The sequence below is a fragment of the Microtus pennsylvanicus genome, chromosome 18 (genome assembly GCF_037038515.1).
Source record: "Microtus pennsylvanicus isolate mMicPen1 chromosome 18, mMicPen1.hap1, whole genome shotgun sequence".
Classification (NCBI taxonomy): domain Eukaryota; kingdom Metazoa; phylum Chordata; class Mammalia; order Rodentia; family Cricetidae; genus Microtus; species Microtus pennsylvanicus.
In genome coordinates, this window is record NC_134596.1 from 35342758 (window position 1) to 35361496 (window position 18739).

The 18739-nt window shown below is 40.7% G+C and overlaps 1 protein-coding gene across 23 annotated transcripts in view; it reads right to left on the minus strand.

The window, feature by feature from the left end:
* Dlg2 (discs large MAGUK scaffold protein 2) overlaps nucleotides 1-18739 on the minus strand; it is a 1657078-nt gene that overhangs the window by 767443 nt on the left and 870896 nt on the right. For 2 of the 23 annotated variants that reach the window (XM_075953004.1, XM_075952999.1), the window contains exon 1: nucleotides 14675-15247. The exons of the other annotated variants lie outside the window; for them this stretch is intronic. In XM_075953004.1, coding sequence (XP_075809119.1) covers nucleotides 14675-14752 — 78 coding nt within the window. In that variant the 5' untranslated portion in view covers nucleotides 14753-15247. Of the gene's footprint in view, nucleotides 1-14674; nucleotides 15248-18739 lie in introns of those variants that run through there. 23 annotated transcript variants of the gene reach the window in all.

Here is an 18739-nt window from a genome sequence, read left to right on the forward strand (position 1 = left end):
CAATAAATACATTGACATTTGGGAGTTGGTTGTCTAGAGCACTCCTATGCTAGTGACTGACTTCTGCCATAAATGTTTTACAGATCAGAGAAAGAATAGAAAGAAATCTAGAACCCAGTGCTTGGGGAATTCAGGTTTCTAGTTAGTCAAAGGCAAAACAATGTTCAGTGCTTTCAGGATATAAACGGTGATGCTCCCTAGGGCAATTCTCAGTGTTTTTCCCAGGAGACTGAGTCCTGGTGACTAAGTGCAGGCTTAGCTTCTCTGGCATGTTTTCACACTTTTCATACCTGCTTTCCAGTGTAGACACTAGAATTCCAAGCTCTCGCAGAGCTAGCCTAAGAACAACAAATGCTGACTAAGGAAAGTCAAATAGTTGTGGACCTCAGTTTCATATACGCAAAAATATTGGCTATATTTTACCTGTAATAATAAGTTATCCTGATTGTTAATATCATTGCTGTTATTTGACATTAGCATACTTGCTCCCAGCTCTAGAATTACCTGGGCTCTTCTCACTGAATTGTGATGTTCCAAAATTATACTTCATTTCTGGGCATAGTGACAACATTCTGAAAGTTGCTTATCAGATTGCTATGGCAATTATTTCAGTTCTCATTATGGATGTTTTGAATGGGCAGGGAAGATGGCTTAGTGTGTACTAAACTAATACTTGCTGCCCAATTCTGAGGATCTCAGTTCAGATCCCAGATTTATGATCCCAGGTCCTAGAGTGAGATGAGGTACAGAGATGGAACATTTCTAGAGTCTCTGTTCAGTGTGCATTGGAGGAAACAAGAGACTGAAGGTGACTTTTACCCTGACTTCTACATGTGTGGTAAGGTATGCATGCACTTGCATTCACACACACACACACACACACACACACACACACACACACACACACACACGGTGGGGGGGATAGAGAAAGAGACATACAGAGAAATTTGGGGGGACTAACTGTGCAGTTGACAAAAATGTTTTTTTTCTTAATGAATACTTAATTATTGTTTCAATTTGGCAATCAAATTTGCAATAGAAGATAGTTGGAAAATAATATTTTCCTTTATATATAGACACACTTGCTATTTGTTCAAATTTATCCTTGGTTGGTGCAACTAGACAATCATGTCAGTTATTTATCACTGTCAAGGTTGCTTTAGTTTAGACCACTAAGTTAAGTGCTAAAGAAGAGTTTAATTAGCTGAAACCTAAACTGTCATAATTAATTTACTAGTTACATTGTAACACCCTGTAAAACATTTATGTAAATGGAATATCCACTTTCAGTGATCATGTGCCATATTTTATTTATTTTGCAACTAAATATTTAATTATTAATCTTAGTAAAGCTAAAGGTATTTGGCAAAGTGTGTTAATTGCAATAAAAATGCCTAAACTTTTCATTCCGTGTGCTATGAAATCTTATTAAAGAAGTAACAGAAGCTCAAAGATTTTTAAGCATTTTAAGACGCTTTTAGGATAGCTGTACCAGATAAATGGAATTATTCTTATAAACTAATCAGCATGTTTTATGTCAAGCTCAAATTGGAAATGCTAAGTGTTTCTGCATTAAAATTAATTTTTGAGCAAGTACAAAGTTTCCACTTGAAGTGATGAAAATTTAAGAAAGGCACGGTGGTGACAGTTGCACAATAATGAAACTATATTTAATGACATATTATGTATATATTTTAACATGATGAAATTATTGTATCAGCATTTGACTGTGAATTGGTGTCTTTGTCACACTTTGAACACTAAGATAGTTAATATTTCAGATGAAACTCAGTTGTGTCTATACCCTTTTTGGCATATCTACTGTAAGAGATGGGTTAAAAAAGTCAGTTCCCTGTCAACTGACTTTATCTGTTGACTATCCTAAGAGACCTACTTCACAAAGATGTGCGTTTACCCAGCTGAGAATGGGGTTGTATACAAGCCCCAGAACATATTTCATGTCTGACAGTGTCACAGTAGCCAGTTTGCACTCTTTCCTTTTAGCAAATAAGTGAACACAGCCCGTCTTATCTAATGTGCTCCTTGTGGTCTCACTACGCATGTCACCATTACCCTTCTCTTGCCAAACACTGTGAGACCCTCAGCGAATGATGAAATTTATGGACTGTTGAGGCTGTCTCTTCAGATTACCTGATCTGAATGTGCAGTGGTTCTGTTTAAGAAAGACATGCTATTGGCCTAGCCAGGGATAAGACAGGATAAATAGGCATTGTAAGGAAAAACTATACAATACACACACATTCAAAAATATGTTCATCAGAAATGCAAAAGCAATCTGTCTTCTGACAGCTTTGAATTTTCTCCATCCATTTGTTGCTCTATGAGAGAGCACAGTAAAACAGGCAAAATCACAGCTAGTGGTGATGGGTACCAGTTTCTTTCCTAAAGCAGAGCTAGTGCCTAAGAAAGACAGAAATCCATTATGCTAATTAGACAGCCACGCTCCACCTCCTTAGAGGATGGGCTCTTGGGGCGATATTAAGACAGATACGCTTGAGAGGAAGGTTTCGTAAGTCAACGACTCACATCTCTCAGTAGACCTAGTGCAGAAGTCATCTTTCAAAAGTATTGGTCAGGGAAGCTAAGGTTACTGCAACAAGCCTGAGGTCTGTTCACCCACGTTTTCTGATGCCGGAGAGCTCATGATTATGAACTTGTTCAAAGTGGTCCTAAAAAATCAAACCTAAGAGTCAGAGCATTGGAGACTTCATTTATCATTTGAGAAAAAGTGAGGTATTACATTTAATCTCCAAAATGTTTTGCTTAAATGGCTTGTCAAACTATATTCTTCTTTATGAACATTTAGACAATGTTGATTATATCATATACACACACACACACACACACACACACACACACATATATATATATATATATATATATTCACACACATACATACATACATTTTGACTCCTATAATTATTCCATGAGACAAATCTCATGCAGAACTGGACAGCGGTGCTGCTGGGGTTTGAATCCAGGAAGTCTAACACTAGAAACTGTAGTCTTTTATCTTCCATTCTCCTGCCTCATTTTTAACAGAAGTATTAAAACCAAAAACTTTCTTCAGTTTGAGACATTTGTGTTTTCGAGAAGGACACTATGGATGGTTGTCTCCATGGGTGACCAAAGAACAGAATCAAGTCAGGTGTGCTTCATTCCAATGTTGGAAAACAAAGCTTTACACCAGTTGGATACCAAGTGGCATTGTCGTCATGGATCATCCGCTAGTTCAAGACTGTCTGTTCAGCAGAAATGGCAAGATATCTGGGCAAGACCTAAAAGGGGAGAGAAAGTGCCACCTTGCTTCTACTGCTAAAACAGCACAGGGATTGTCAGGGGGTTGCTGTGATCACGTCCTTTTCCCTGTTTTGAACTCAGTGATCCAGGATAGCGCATGGCTCCATCACTTCTGCACACCCTTTAAGTTCCTGCCCAGTATTATTAATAGAAATGTGAAGGCTACGTTCACTGCTGAGGGGAATGAGCATTTGTTGGACAGTAATTGGCTTAAAGGCCATGGATAACTCATGTGCTTTAATTTTAGTTTCCTGGAGTCAGTCTTGAATCACTGGGAAAAAAATACAGCATGACTGTGAAATTGCTCGAGGCACTTACACGGGTAAAGTATAAGAAGCTAGGATGCAAAAAGTATGAATTAATCTGAAATGTATTTAAATGTGTTTTCTAAAAGGCATCACAGTACAGCTCACAGTTGCCAACACGGTCACCTCACCAGGTGCACTGATATCATGCTTTTCTTGAAGAATTCTCACGTAAAAAGACTGAAACAAAGAGAAATTATATTTTATGTCTCATGCAAGCTCTTGGAACTTCAGAATTAGGAACGAAGAAAACACAACTTTTATAAAATAATGGATAGCATTTGAATTAAACATGATGTTCATAATGTTACACTTGGGGAGTTAACAAAATGTTACACGCTGAGAGAGTAGGAGGCAAAAAAAAAATTCCCGTAACATCCCTGATTCTTTATAGACTGAATATGAGACATTAAACCAGTTATAACAACAAAATGGATTAGTGGTTGGAAGAAAATGGAAAAAGGAAACAGATTAGTGAAGATATTTGCCTCCAAAGAAAAAATCTCAAAACTATGTATCCTAGAGCAGAGGTAATTTAAAGACGGTTATTTCTAAGAAATAGATCTGTAGTGACTCCATTCAGTTCACAGCAGGAACAGCCAAAGTAGCAATTAATGCAACCACTGGTGTGGAAGTTTTCTACAAACAACACCCTGTTGTATGATTTTTTTTATTTCAACCAAGCTCTGAAGTAATGGTGAATATGGGTCATTTTTTTTTACTGAAAATATCACCATGATTATCACTATCACCATCCAAAAATTGCATTATTTGCTCAGTTGCTTCTTATCTGATACTGTAGAGTAGTGCTTTCAAAGCAAATGCAGAAAGAACTTGGAGTTGATAGTATGCAGGTGTAACTGCCCCAAATGTAGCAAGAAATACCTCGACAGCAGAATTCCCCAATTCCATTTTCTCTGAGAGGCAAGTGGCTGTGGTTGAGAATGTGGACCTGGGTCTAGATTGCCCACGCCTACATCTTGCTTTAGAGTCTTCTAGCTGTGTGTCTTTGGACTCGCTAACTGACCTTTAGCCTCAAGCTAAAGTGCCTCAAGCAGAAAATGTAGACATGATGTTACTTAGTACATGGGATGGCTGTGAAAACTACCTGAGACAGAAGACATAAGGTCACACCCCAGTGGCAACCCTTAGCCCACTTGGAAGTTTTCATTCATGATGCTGTTATCACCCATGACTCAAAGATCCATTCTAGTTCTGAAAGCCTATGAAATGCTTCTGGTTTTTTGTAAGACTGAAGTAAGGCTGCAAAGCAGTTAGCCCATCTATCCATGGTACCCGAGTCATCCAGAACGTACAATTTCCCTTAAGAGGGGAAGTGATGGACTTTCATTCAACACTCTTAAAATATAAAGAACTGCTCTTTCAAGCATGATCTTATGTACTTGGATAGATTTGCAAGGACAAGGGAATGCTTGGCAGTCTGTAACAATCTAAAAATATATATCTATTTGGAAGGGATTAAAGACCCAAATTTCCCCACAGTATAGTAACAAATTCACTTTTTAAAGAAAGGTGTTCTTCTCATTTTCCTCCTTTTAGTAACAGGGATATAATTACACACCTCTTCATTCTATAAAGCCAGGATGGGAAAGAAGCAAGTCCATTAAGAAACCCAAGGGTGTAGTAGAGAAAAGGGTGTCATTAACGACTAAGTCACCAAAATCTACCTTCTTCACTTTCAGGAACTCAGCTGAGTATGGAAATAGAAAGGAAAAAAGGTGGGCAGGGGATGTTAAGGTTTTTACACTAGGGTTGATATTTATGTGCATGTTTACAGTAGGAGAAAAAGCCAATGCAAGAATAGTTGCTATTGTTTGAAGTACTGAAGAGCACCAATAATTAGTGTGCCTAGGGTCAGGTGGTAGGAAGGTGAGATTTGCATATGGGTCTAAAGTCTTTAATTGTCTTCTTGTTTCTGAGTAAGTCAAAAAAGGAATTCAAAAAATGGGTGAAGGGCAGAGGCAACAAAGGTGACAAATGGCCTCTACCATAAACTTAGAAAATAAAGAAAAGTAAATCTTAAATTAAAAGGATTCTCCAACGTGGAATAAGAAAAAAAAATCCTTTTCTTATACCTTCTCAAGCATCATTCCCTCAACTCCCAGATTCCAGGACCAGACACCCATTTTGGCCCCTAGAGCATTCATTTCCCTTCTTCCCATGCTAAGGAATCATGGATTTCTCTCCTGCCAAATGAGACACCTTTACAAGGCTGAAAAGGAGTCATCTCCATGATTTGACCTCCTGATTCTGACAACTCTCAGTCTCTCCACTCCTCCTGCAAACCCTAGTGAAAAGTCAAAATCCCTCTTCATCCATGCTCAATTACGAGTTACTCGTTACCTTTATACTTCAGAGTGATTTTGCTTTGGCTTGGATGAGAAGCGTCACCCAAAAGCTCATGGTTGAAGGCTTAGTCCCTGGTGCAGCAGTGTTCACTCATGGGTGTTTAAGGAAGTGCCTGGATCCTGAGGGATACCATTCCACCAATGGACAAATCTGCAGATGGATTTCAAGCTGAAAGTACTAAGGGACAGCTGTTGAAACTGTAGGAGTTGGGGACTAGTGGGAGGAAGTAGATTAGTGGAGGGCTGCCTTTGAAGGATGTATTTGGTTGTTATGCCCCTCTGTTTCTTTGTCTCTTCCCATTCCTGGCCACGGTGCAGTGAGCATCTTTTCTTACGATGCATTCTTCCACGATGATCTGCTTTATGGTGCTAAGCCCCCAAACAATGGATGCTAGTGACTGATCAACTGAAACTTTTGAAAAAGTAAGCCCATTTAAGGTTTTTCTCATTTCAGTGGATTGTCTTCCACATATGCTCTCACATAGACTGTGCAGTAGTTCCTGTTGTCAACTTTACAGAATCTAGAACCATGTAGGAATGGGTTTCTAGGCATGCCTGACTGCCCACCCACCTTGGGAGACACCATTCCTGCCTGGGATCCTGCATTATGTAAGTAGGCGAAGGGAGCCATGTAGCAGAGACCCTTTTCCACCATTGTTCCTGGTTGTGGTTGTGAGGTGACCTGCCACACACAACCTTCAAGCTCCTGCCACTCCGACTTCCCCACTATGAGGGACTGCACCCTTGAACTGTGAGGAGAAGTAAGCCCTTTGTCCCTTAAGTTGGTTTCATCAAGGTATTCTGTCCCAAGAACAGAAAAGAAACAAAGACAGATGGGAAGCTTACTAACAGAGCTGTATAGTAACAAGTAGGGAAGGGAAAGAAAAGCAAGATTTAATGAGTGCTTTTTTAAAAGTGTCACGTTTGCTGGATGAATAGTTAACATTCATTTTTACTTTGTGAATATGACAAGGGAATATATAAATAAAAGAGAGAAACTGATCATCTAAAAGCAACCACCCATGTCTCTCACTAACCATGCCCTCTTTTTTCCCCCTTATTATCTTGTTTTTAATTGCCCTCCCTTGTTCTTCAAAAGATCACAGGAAACTGATCCTGTTGAGGTTGTGTGAGTTCCAGAATTTACACACACTTGATCCAAAGCAACCCTCAACTAGCTAAGCTACCTACTTATCCTTTATGACGATATCCAACTTTGGCAGTAGCAAACCACTCCTTTCTGAATATCACCCTATATGGCCATGATAGTAGGAAACTGTAGTTCAGATATCTTGTCCTGCCAAAACAGAGTATCGTAGATTCAGTAACTTAAACAATGGAAATTAAGTCTGCATTGTTTTGAAGATCAGAAAGTCCAATGTCAGAGTTCCAGCAATGTTTAGGTTCTTGTGATCCTACAGTCCTCATTTGGAGGCTTTTCTGGGTTTACATTGAGCTACTGAGTCAGTGCCAGAGGTCACAGGAAGGAATATGATTCTCTCTCCCTCTTCTTAGAAAGTAACCAATTCTGCAGATGGGGGCCCTGTCATTGTAACATAATTTAACTGTGATTATTTCCAAAAAGGGCTATTTTTAAATACAGTCACTGGGAACTAGGACTTTGAAATATGAATGTACAAGGGACATAATTCAGTCTATAGTTAGTGGGATACGAATTTTCTCAGAAAAAGCAGAAGATTTCATGCTCACCTATAAGCCCGTGTCTTGAGGCGTGTGGAACAAAACTGTTGGGAATGGTTAAGTTTGACATAGCATTGCTAGTAGCAGAGAAGGATTCTGATCTACTAGCTACTGTCCTTCCAATTCTGGTGTCGGTGGCATGAAGAGGAGTGAGAAACACAGAGAACTAATCCTTCAGACATCAGACTGCCATCTGCCTCTTATTCTCTATCCTTGAAGAAAAGATGTAGCAAGCAAGAAAAAAAGTTCAGGGTCTCTTATTGTGCTCTCACTCTGAAGATAGTACAGTCTCGTTACAGTCTTTAAATGAATAGCTAAGGGACTTCCAGGCTTTCCGCATACATTCGTTTGACGTGCTTTTCCTAACACGCGACTTTGTGCTTGATGACAGGTATACAAGGCCAAACGAGTGCAAAGCCTTCCATGGAGGATCCTGTAGTTTCACACCTAAAACAAATCTAAGGATGTCAAAGCGTGAGGAAACCTAGATGTAGAGGAAAAACTCAAGCCAAGACAGACTAGCCAAGGACGTATAGGCAGTAGGGGATTCAAGCAGTCGACATCCAGGCATAGCAACACTTGGTTCACGTACAGTTCACTCAGGAACTTCTAGATGTTAGATGCCCTGGGCGAAAGGTACAAACATGACAAAGTAATTCAAGATTTAGCAGTTAGTTTCAGGATATGAAGTTATGTAGCTCAGACAAAACTAGTGGGTGCAACAAGGCGTTATTTAAAGTTAGAACGTTTCTCTAGTAAACTCATCCGTGCAGTGCATTTACAAACAGGAAGTGGAATAGCTTTTCTTTTTACAAAGCATTCTGGGTAGGTAGTCCTACTGGCTAAGGAGCTTGTTTCATCTTCATCACTTAATGTAGCACCACATAGCACAGGGAGACCTCTCTAAAGCAAAAAGGGGCAGATAAACATTTCTGCAAACCAAGTGTTATCAACAAGACTCAAGTGAGTCTGTCTGGCTATCTATATCTGGTCTCTGAACAATCTGTAGTGAGAATTCAGCTGCCGTTTAGAGACTACACAGCAGCCTGACTACCCCAAGGAAGACGTAGAGCACAGCATAAAAATCTATATGGCTGTAGACACAGGCTCTATAGTCATTACCATCTGACATTGAAAGCTACCCTATCAATTATGATCTGGTCCTGCCTCCCGACACCTTACATTTCAGCTTCTTTAGCTGATGAGAAAATCAACTCAGGAAATAAAGAACTGTAAAGGACACATCCTGGTGCTTGTGTAGCTGATCAAGAGGCATTAACCCAGCCATTATGAAGAGTTCCTCAGGAGTTTGCGACCTGTTCTCTAGCCCTCTGACAGGTTCTTGCCCTTTTTCTTTCCTCCTGTCTTCCCTTCCTGATCTGAAAAGAGCTATGCCTTATGAGTGCTAGGGTGAGCAGCAGTCGAGGGCCTGAGAGCAGGTACAGCTGCTCGACTTCCAGTGGGGAGGCAGAAGCGACCTGCAGGGCTTCACTCAGCCCGGACGAACACCTGTCTTTCTGGTCCCCCCGCTTGGCTGACACAAGCTTGGTGCTGAGTCACACTATTTATTGCTCATGACTGGGGATCAGAGGCTCCGAAGGCTCCAGGACACAGACCTGAGAGAGGACAGCTGTCCCCTTTTCTCTCCAGGTCAGACCACTCTTGTATCTAGCATCAGACAAGAATGGGCAGGGGAGAATCTGTGATGCAGAGAGGACTTCTATGGGTCATCTGCATCCGGGCATATCTTCTAATGCCTAAGATAAATTCAGGTAATGCATTTAGAAATCATTTTTCAAAATGTATTTTTATAGGGAAAACAAAGTTGACATCTAGGTTGTTGGATATACACATAGCCTATACATATAGCACATGAAACACATTTTTAGATCAGAGTATATGGATCTACAAAGGATTGCCTACATAATTAAATTCTATAGCATGAAGTCATTAGGCACTGGCCATTATTCCACTATGTTATGTACAGAGAGAGAGAGAGAGAGAGAGAGAGAGAGAGAGAGAGAGAGAGAGAGAGAATAGAGTCTAGAAGTCTTTTTATGATTTCTCTTCTCCAATCAACAAGGCTCTATTATGAGTTTTGGCTTTTTATATATCACTATTATAGCATTCATCTGCATTTTACTTCTTGATTTACCTTGCTAAATACAGTGAAGGATCCAAAATGCCAAATGAGTTCTATCTGTACCAAAAAACATGAATGATAGGTTTAACATTAACTATTATACTTCCCTAAGCACTACCATTATTATTGTCCACGAAATAAAAGCAATCAGATGGAAAGTGCTAGCTTTTGGAAATTTACTTTTACTAACTCGTTTCATCCTTACAGCAAATGCATGCATCTCTTCAGCGCTGCGCCATACCCCCTTCCCTCTAAAGGGAGCCCTTTGCATGTTTTAACAGCTCTGAGTTGAAGCTGTATCCTGTAGGCTCCATTGCAGGTCTCTTCGCTCTCCTTTTCATGTCTGGGTAATAAATCATGGATCTTTTCCCAAGTGTAGACAATTACAATCTAAGAAGTACATGATGAAAGACAGTTCTAGGCGAACATTCTTTGGGGCTCTACAAATCAGGTGAACAAGGCTGTAAATATCCCTTTTTGAAATAATCAGATGGGAATTACAGAAACATGAAGGTGATTACAACCAATGTTGTGGGGAATGATGGGCCATCCCTTCTGAGCTTGTGATGCCATAGAGTTTCCCATTAAAGATGCTATCCCTTCAAGAGTTTAAAGCTAATAAACCTTAGAGCTAGGATGTGGTCAAATAGCTAGTTGAACAGGTCAAGCCAAATCTTCAAATCTAGTGGAAAGAATGGGGCAATTGGGAATTTGCTTAGAGGTTAGGATTCTCAATGTAGGTGCTCAGAGAAGGGGAGCAAGACATGATGGCAAACAGAAAGGATTCTGCTTTTATTCTGAAAAGATCTATGTTCAGCATTCTTAAAAAAATAGAGGTGACAGTTCCATTTGACAGATAAGAACGTTGAGGTTGTCTAAGCCAAATGTCTGGCTTCAGGCTGGATGCCAAAGAACAAGACTAGCCGATGCCTTCTGTTAAGTCCCCATCCAAGCCCAATGCTCTTTATATTCTGCCAGGATCACCAAGGTCATAATGTTTTCTTTTTGGCCACACTGCTGACAGCCTCATCACTAGGTTGTCCTTTGCTTCAGTTTAGACTGAATTAATGTGCTGCATTTAGAAAAGAAGAAAGGGATTTCTAGTATGCTAACTTTCGGGAAAGTTCTCAAGGGTAAATATGGCCTAACGTCAGGAAAAGTGGGCTCAGACTGTTATATTACTTGGAGGTTATCTTACACGGCTCTGTTTATCCATGGTTACCATGGTTACCTTTAGTAGATGAAGCATGTTATACTAGTCTCCTCTAAGTGCACATGCAAGCACTTTACAATTTTCCCCCTCAAAGTAGTAAGAAATGCATAAAAATGAAAATAAAAACAATCGACAAAGATTCACAACTTTAAGTACTTCAATACTCTGGCATTTTTGTGTGACCTGAAATTGCATTTTCAATATATCTTGGATGTAGCATCTAGCCGTTTAGAGTAAAGCAATCTGGAAATGGTCTAAATTAAGAGACTTACGGTGAAAGGTCACAACATGCATAAAAGAGAAACACAAGCTTCCCAACTAATCACGAGGGATCTAGACGAGGGGGGATAACTACTTGAACAATGATGCTGTGCTCTGACCACGCTCTCTGAGAGCACATTACCACTTTTAGGGCAATTTCGTTCAAGAATTTACTGGTCCGCGCAACCATCCTTACAATGAAAGAATAACAAAGAGTCTTTGGCTTTTCATTTTCGGAAGAAAATAGCAATATGAATTAGCTAACATCTTTGACTCACTCCTAAAGAGAAGCACAGTTATAATTGACTAAAATTTAAGTCCTTCTTTATGAAAGACATCTTTGAATTCTGTAAGGAAGATCGATGAGTACAAACGTCAATGTTTAGGTTATTAAGATTTGACCATAACAAGCTATGTATTGAGAAAAATAGCTGCCAAGAAACACCTTGCTGCATTTGTCCAACTAAAGGGCACAAAGTGAAAAATCATTAATAGGACAGGCACTTCTCTATTTCAGATGATTATCACTTTATCTGAAGCATGGCAGTTGAGTTGCAAAAGTCACCCACTTTGATTCTGGAAACTTCATGACTTTGGAAGTTCCAATTCAAAAAAGAAGGCCAAGATCAGCAGCAATGTTTAATTTATCTGGACAAGACCATATTAGGAGACCCTGGATAGCTATGAGAGTGGTAGACAGTGCAAGAGATCCAAAAATATAGTCTAGAAATGGCTTAGGATGATCTGAGTTCAAATCCCAGCACTGATAGTTACTGTAACCTTGGGCTATCCAATCTATCCTCAAGAATTCTAGAAAAATAGCATATCCTAGAGGATATGAAGGTCAAACTAAATCTCATATAGGAAACAGCTTGAGGGACAGTGTGCAGATAGAGGTTATTGATAAGATATAACATGTAACAATATAACAGACATCATCCAATTCTTGTGTATTGTACTGGCCTTTAACTGAAGTCAAGCAATAGGCTAAACAACCAGAAATCAAGGCATACTGTATCTTTAGGATGCCATTTAGGCTTTTATATTCTCAAATAACTCTTCAATCAATCCTCATCTTGAGAAAAATACTATCAAGTTCAAATCTGCATGATAACATAGGATAAAAGGACCAGGGTTAGTGTGGACTGGCTGGTTATACGGGGAGGAGGCACACTTCACAAAGGATAGTAAAATGATCACCCTTTCATAATCCAGATTTACCTCCTTAGCTGTTGCAGCCTGTGGCACTATTTGTCAACTTCCTTCTCAAGGTGTGCTTGCTACTGAGCTCTGGGCAGAAAATACTAATTCGTAATCATTTGTTTCAGGAAGTTGTTTGTTACAGTGTGCACAATAAACTATTGCCAATCACCGGGCATTGACGGAATGGCTACGTTTTTCTAGGAAGCCTATCTTTTAATTTATTCCAGGAACTCCCAAAATACAAACTCTAGGAGACGTCAGCATCTAATGTTCGAAATTAGCCCCTCCTAGCCCTATTGGCTCACACAGGGCACAAGCATGAATCTGCTTTTTTTTGGTCTTTACCAATTTGACAGCAGAACTTCAGTTGGTGCTGATATCCTGACCTGAACGCATCTTGCCCTCTGAGTAAGATAAGGAAGGAAAATCCTTTAGCCTCACTCCCGATGTCTTCTTGCCTGTTCTAGTCATTATACGGTCTGCAAACGAAGAGGACATTCGGAGGCCCCTTGCTACCATCTTCATATACTGGCAAAGCTGAGCCCAAGACACTGTTAGATTAACAGCCTTTCAAGTCCTGCACACACAGCTGCTAGTCCCCACATTCAGGTCCAAACCTGAATTAAATGGCATTGGAAGAGTCAACTTTTCTTTGCATACTAATTAGCCAGAAGGCATTATCCCCAGTGCCAGTGCCTTTCAGAGCCTTGTTATCCATATAGCCTATAATTTTTATGGGGGGGGAAACACTTTTCTTTTTTTTTAAAAAAAGTACTCTAATAGAATTTTAAGTAGGTTTTTTTTTTTTCTCATAAGTCTTTTTCCTTAAAAATTACTTGAGAAGCACATAAACAAAACCCCTAACCAAATGTCTTGGAACATGGTAAGTCTGCAGTTTATGACATAGAAAATGTGGAAGGGACCTATGTTACCCCAAACCTTCCCACCCCTTCTTCACCAAAAGAGTCAATGAAGAACAAGCTGGCTATCATGAGACAGCATTTGGATCCTGACACCATTAAAGGCTACAGCCCTTAAGGGAAAAGACATTGCTCTTTTTACATTGTAATCCTCTTTTGGTTTACCTTGGGTTCTTGAGTTTTATCAACACTCTCTTCTGACAGAACAAATGAAATGTTATAGCTATGGCATCTTCTTAGTTGAGAGGAAGAACAGTACCACAGACCCCGAGAGCCATCCCGAGTCAGTCTCAGGAATGTATAAAAGGTGGAAGGGATCTGGGCTAAAAATAACATCCTCAGAGTAGTATAGACAATGTGGGTTTGCACAAGATTTTGTTAGGTTTGCTGGAAGTTTCCCCAGCACCTACCAAATGGGATACTGATTTCCAAGATGTGGCAGTTTTTGACCAGTGTCTCAGAAAGCACTGGAAAAATCAAAGATGCAAACCAGTATCTTCTGTCATGTTCAGGTTTGTGATGTACCTTGGGACTGTGCAGGCCATCTTAATTTCTTAGAGAAACAAAACTAAGGGGGTCAATCTGTACGGAGATGATCTGGAAACTCATTCTGCAAAATCCAAGAGCTACAAAGCCATTCTCTAAAGGGAGACCGGGAGCCGGTTGAACATAGAATCCATGTTCCTTGTAAACACTTTTGTACTGAAGATTTCTTTTCAGTGGGAACAATATCAAGCAGTCCTGTGAGGTCTGGTGTGTGTTACTGTAAGTCTCCCAGGACACAGGCTAGAACGCATGTACTAGAGAAAGACACGGATATTTATAATGCTCCCACAGAACCAAAGATCACAGTAATAAAAATAATGCAGTACAGCAACAAGTTTACTACTGAGCTCCCCCAACAAGCACAGACTGCAGCTGCTCCCCTGCTAGAATCCGATGCAATGCCAGGGAATCCTTGACTCTGTGGAGACCCTATCAATCGCGGCTTTGGGCAAACAGTTGGAATAGCCAGGGATCCTGATCAACCCTGAATGTTCCCCCCTCCCTCCAGGACGAGGCTCTAAGAGTTGCCCCTTCCTGAGTGCCATGGACCACATTCCCAGTGTGAGCCAGGTTCTCACAACCAGCTAATAAAGGCTGCTGCGTCTGTATTCAGACCAAGAGCCCAGAGCAGGCGCTTGGCACATCCGTAAGGCGATCCCCCCCCACCACCACCACCACCACTTATTCCATACCTTCTCTGATTTCGCCTTCCTGGCATTGTGCACGAACCTGCGACCCAGCTTCTTGGCATACCAGATCGAGGCAAACATAGCGATGCCAACGGAGATTCACAATGAAAGCCTCAGCACAATCAACTTCCCACGGAGGTTGAGCCGAGCGGAATCCGGCTGGAGCTGTCACTTGCGGACTGTTGCTTTCTCCGATCCTCTCATGCTGGTTAGCCAGGGAGAGGGTGGGAGGAGAGAGGGGTTGGTGTGGGGGGAGGCAATCCTGTTTGGCCGGTCTGCAGGTATATTTACATCCCGCCAGCAGGAGGTCCGGGAGAGGCGGCGGAGCAGCCTTCAGAGCCGGCTCACACACGTCCACTTGGCTAAGTGTCGGGCTGCGGTTCTTCAGCTCCAAACTCCATGTGTGTGAGAAGGAAGGGAAGCCGCGGTTAACTCCACAGAGGCAGCACACCTCCGGCTCTCACTTCAACTGCACGCCTCGCTTGGCTGTTTGACTTCCCTCTGTTTTGACAATACGTGCTGAAGGCAGCGGCCACCTAGAGACGTTCACACAGTCTCACAGGTGTACCAGACAATGCCAGAGTGACTGGGCACGAGGGAGAGGCGGAGCGCTACGGCTCTGGCCCTGGGGGAACAAACAGGTGTCCCTGGAGCCCAAATCCCAATCAGGTTATCCAAGATGACCACTAAGATGACTAGAAAACGCCTCCTTTGCTTCCCCATTTTCAACTACTCTGGTCCAAGCAAAGTTACATCCTTGTCCACAGCTTGCAATAGAGGAAGTTTACTTCTTAGGAGACTGGCCCAAGACAAAGGGCAAAGTTATTAGACTGACATGTCATTCCAAATGCCTCAGTGAAGGTCCTTAGTCTCCAAGTCATTAGTTTGAAGTATTTTTAGTATGGGAACTGGCATATGGGAAGTAACTTAATGCTGCCTTGAAACTAGTCCCCCTCCTCTAGCTCTTCTTGCAGTGACATCCTGTTTTAAAGGGACAATTCGCCTTTGTGCTATCACCTGGGGAAGGGCAGACTAATATGGCAGCTCCTGAACGCTGTTTCTTTGAAGAAATTTCCCATTTGACTCTTACAGGAAAGGTTTCCAACTTCAGTTATCTTATTAGAGTTTCAACTATCAAGCCAGGCACTTTTAGGGTAAAGTCAATTTTCAAAGACAGTGTTTCCCCCCAGTGAAAGATATTGCTTAAGCTGGCTGCCAATTGCAGTAAAGGATAACACACAGATACATAGTCTCCCCATCCATCAAGCCTTTCCTAGCTGACCTGGAAGACAGGCACTATAAGCACGTATGAATCAAAGGCAGCTAGTACAACTGCAAACCCTTGGAAGAGAATTCCCTTCTCTCAGCAAAGACACTGCCAGTAATAGATCTGTATGAGGTGGCTGAGGTCTTCCCCTCAAAGGGGTTGGGATTGCTGTCAACCGAGAATGTAGACTGTTAAATGTTGGACACCTTTGAGGCAACAGGAGGTGGAACCAGGCAGTATGGGTTGTTATTCACGTCCCAGGGGACTGTATGCCTAGAACATGCCCCACATAGTTATGGAAGAAATAAATGCAGGATTGTGTTTCTGACCTTTGATTTTGTTTCTAACTATTTGTTCTCTCTGGCTAGTGTATACATTAAATAAACTGGGTAGATGGTTCTTAAGGCCCTGTTCTGTGCTTTGAATCTAATTGTGGGTCTTTATATGTGAGAGTTTAATAGAACTCTATTGCTGTGGTGAAATGATTCAGTAATCTTAAAAAGCTAACTCTGGGCCCCTCAGGGTAGCCTGACTCCTTCAACCTTCTTTGGCATGCCTACCTGCTACCCAGGGTTGGGTTGTGCCAAGAGCTGTTTCTTTGGCGCTGTGTGCTCAGTTCCTACAAGCACTGTTTTCCTTTCATTTCCTTTTGACACTCTTAGGCAACCCCAGTGTAGAGTTCTCCACATTACACCCTCTACACGGTGGAGGAAACGTGCCACAGAGAGTCAACAAATAAATGCATGATCGCACCTGCTTAGGTTTCAAAGAGCTCCCCCGCAGGACCACAGCTAACCCACTGTTGCTGTGATGCCAAAAGGATCCATTATTCCTGCACATGAGCTCGCTCAAGCCATGTTGGAGTTAAAATAGTATTTAGAGAGAGAGAAAAAAAGCACAGGATATTGAAGGCTAGGTGGAGGATAGCCACCTTAAATTAATGTGTAAAATTAAAATATTATTTTGTAACATTTTAAGATGGAATCAGATGATAGAGAGTTAGAGAAGTTACTAAGTGTCACGCCACTGATAAATACCCTAAAGTGAAACAAAGGCTCTTCACTTATTTTGAGGGGGATACCAGCTTGCACAATCTTTTTTTTTTTGCATTTTTCCTATAAATCTGAACTTTCTTAAATTATGGAAACAGGAGTAGGACAAGATATTTAGTATTTGTCTATTTTATTTACTGATTTTTCTGTTCTGCTGCCCCTAATTACCTTCTCCACACGTTTGATTTGAAGGCTGTACTCACTTTTCCAGAATGGGATCCTTCGGAAAATAAATGCTGCCTACCACCTTAGATTTAGCTGAAAAACTTAAAAGTAATTAGTGGTCTTTAAGTAGACAGTTGGAGGAACAAAATGTAAATACGGTGAAAGCCACTAGTTGTCAGGGTACACGCTTGCATTACACGTGCTCATCAACATGTAGATGACATAAATTTATCTTTATGTGTATCTATGACAGAGTAGAAAAAAGAGTCAGGAAGACTGGAAGTCAGTAGGATACTGTAAGTTTTCAGCTTCAAGAGGAATATAATGTCAACTGAGTATATTCACTGCCATTTTTACATAACCATCTTTCCTGGGCTGTCGTGGAACATACGCATCTCACACAAACAGGATGGCAGCTGCCTACAGTTAATCCTAATTGTCTCTACCCATTGCTCCCCTGATTGAGATAAATAAGTTGCCGCACTGTAGCCGCAGGAAGACAGAGAGTTCTGACACTTTCCATGTGCATATGATTACCACCTGGACAGACCTTTGCCTTCGCAATTTCACCATTAATACCTTTCACCTGGCAGAAGCCTCCCAGTTACAGCTGCGTTTGAGATTCAACATGAAATTTTACAAGCAGTGTTGGGTTCATACCTCAACAAATCTCTATACACACACATATAACTATGTGATTCCTCTGCATGAATACCCAAGGTCAATGGAATGCTTAAATCAAGACATTTGGTATTCCACACCTACAATTTTCTGCCTGGCATATTAGTGACATTTAAAAATTGTTATCTAGACACTAAAGAATTAGTTTAAAAGCAGAATAAGAAACTAATCCTTAGATATCAGTATCTACTTAGATACACTTTTAAACCTGAGAGAATGCATCTTCATGAACAAATAAAAAAGGGAAACTCCTACACACATTTTTGTCTGGTGTTTTGCACATTTCATATGAGTAAATGATAGCCTATGGCTAGCATTTGACGTTAGCCAATTAGTAACAGCAAGTATAAAATATACATTATAAACTTTGCAAGTAAAAGATGATAAACATATTTACTTTCTACTCACAGAAATGACAATATCTTGATATAAGTTTTGTCTGGATGGAGTAGAAGGAAGATATTTGGATCTACATACCTTTTTATTATGAAATAAATAATGCAAAAGTTGTGAGAAGCAATACACATTATCACCTGTGTGATTACAAAGGTGAATGACTCGGTGCCAGCAAAATGTGTTGAGACGTAACTACAAGCCAAATGCTAGGAACTGCTAAAGAAATATAACACAACTGCTCCTCTCATGAAGCACAATGCAGTTGGGGTCAGCGACACACAAAGAAATAAGTTTCAGTGCAGAATAGGCTCCGTTAGATTTGTATTCGTGCCTTGGAGACTCCAGGAGAAAATAGGCATTTTTCAGTTTCTATATGACATAAAACTAGTAACAAAAACTAGCAGTGAAAACACAGTAATTAATATTGAATTAATTTAAATTTTTAAAAATAAATGAAGGATCTAAGACTTTTTTCATTTTTAAGTCATCAACAGAAATGACGGTCAG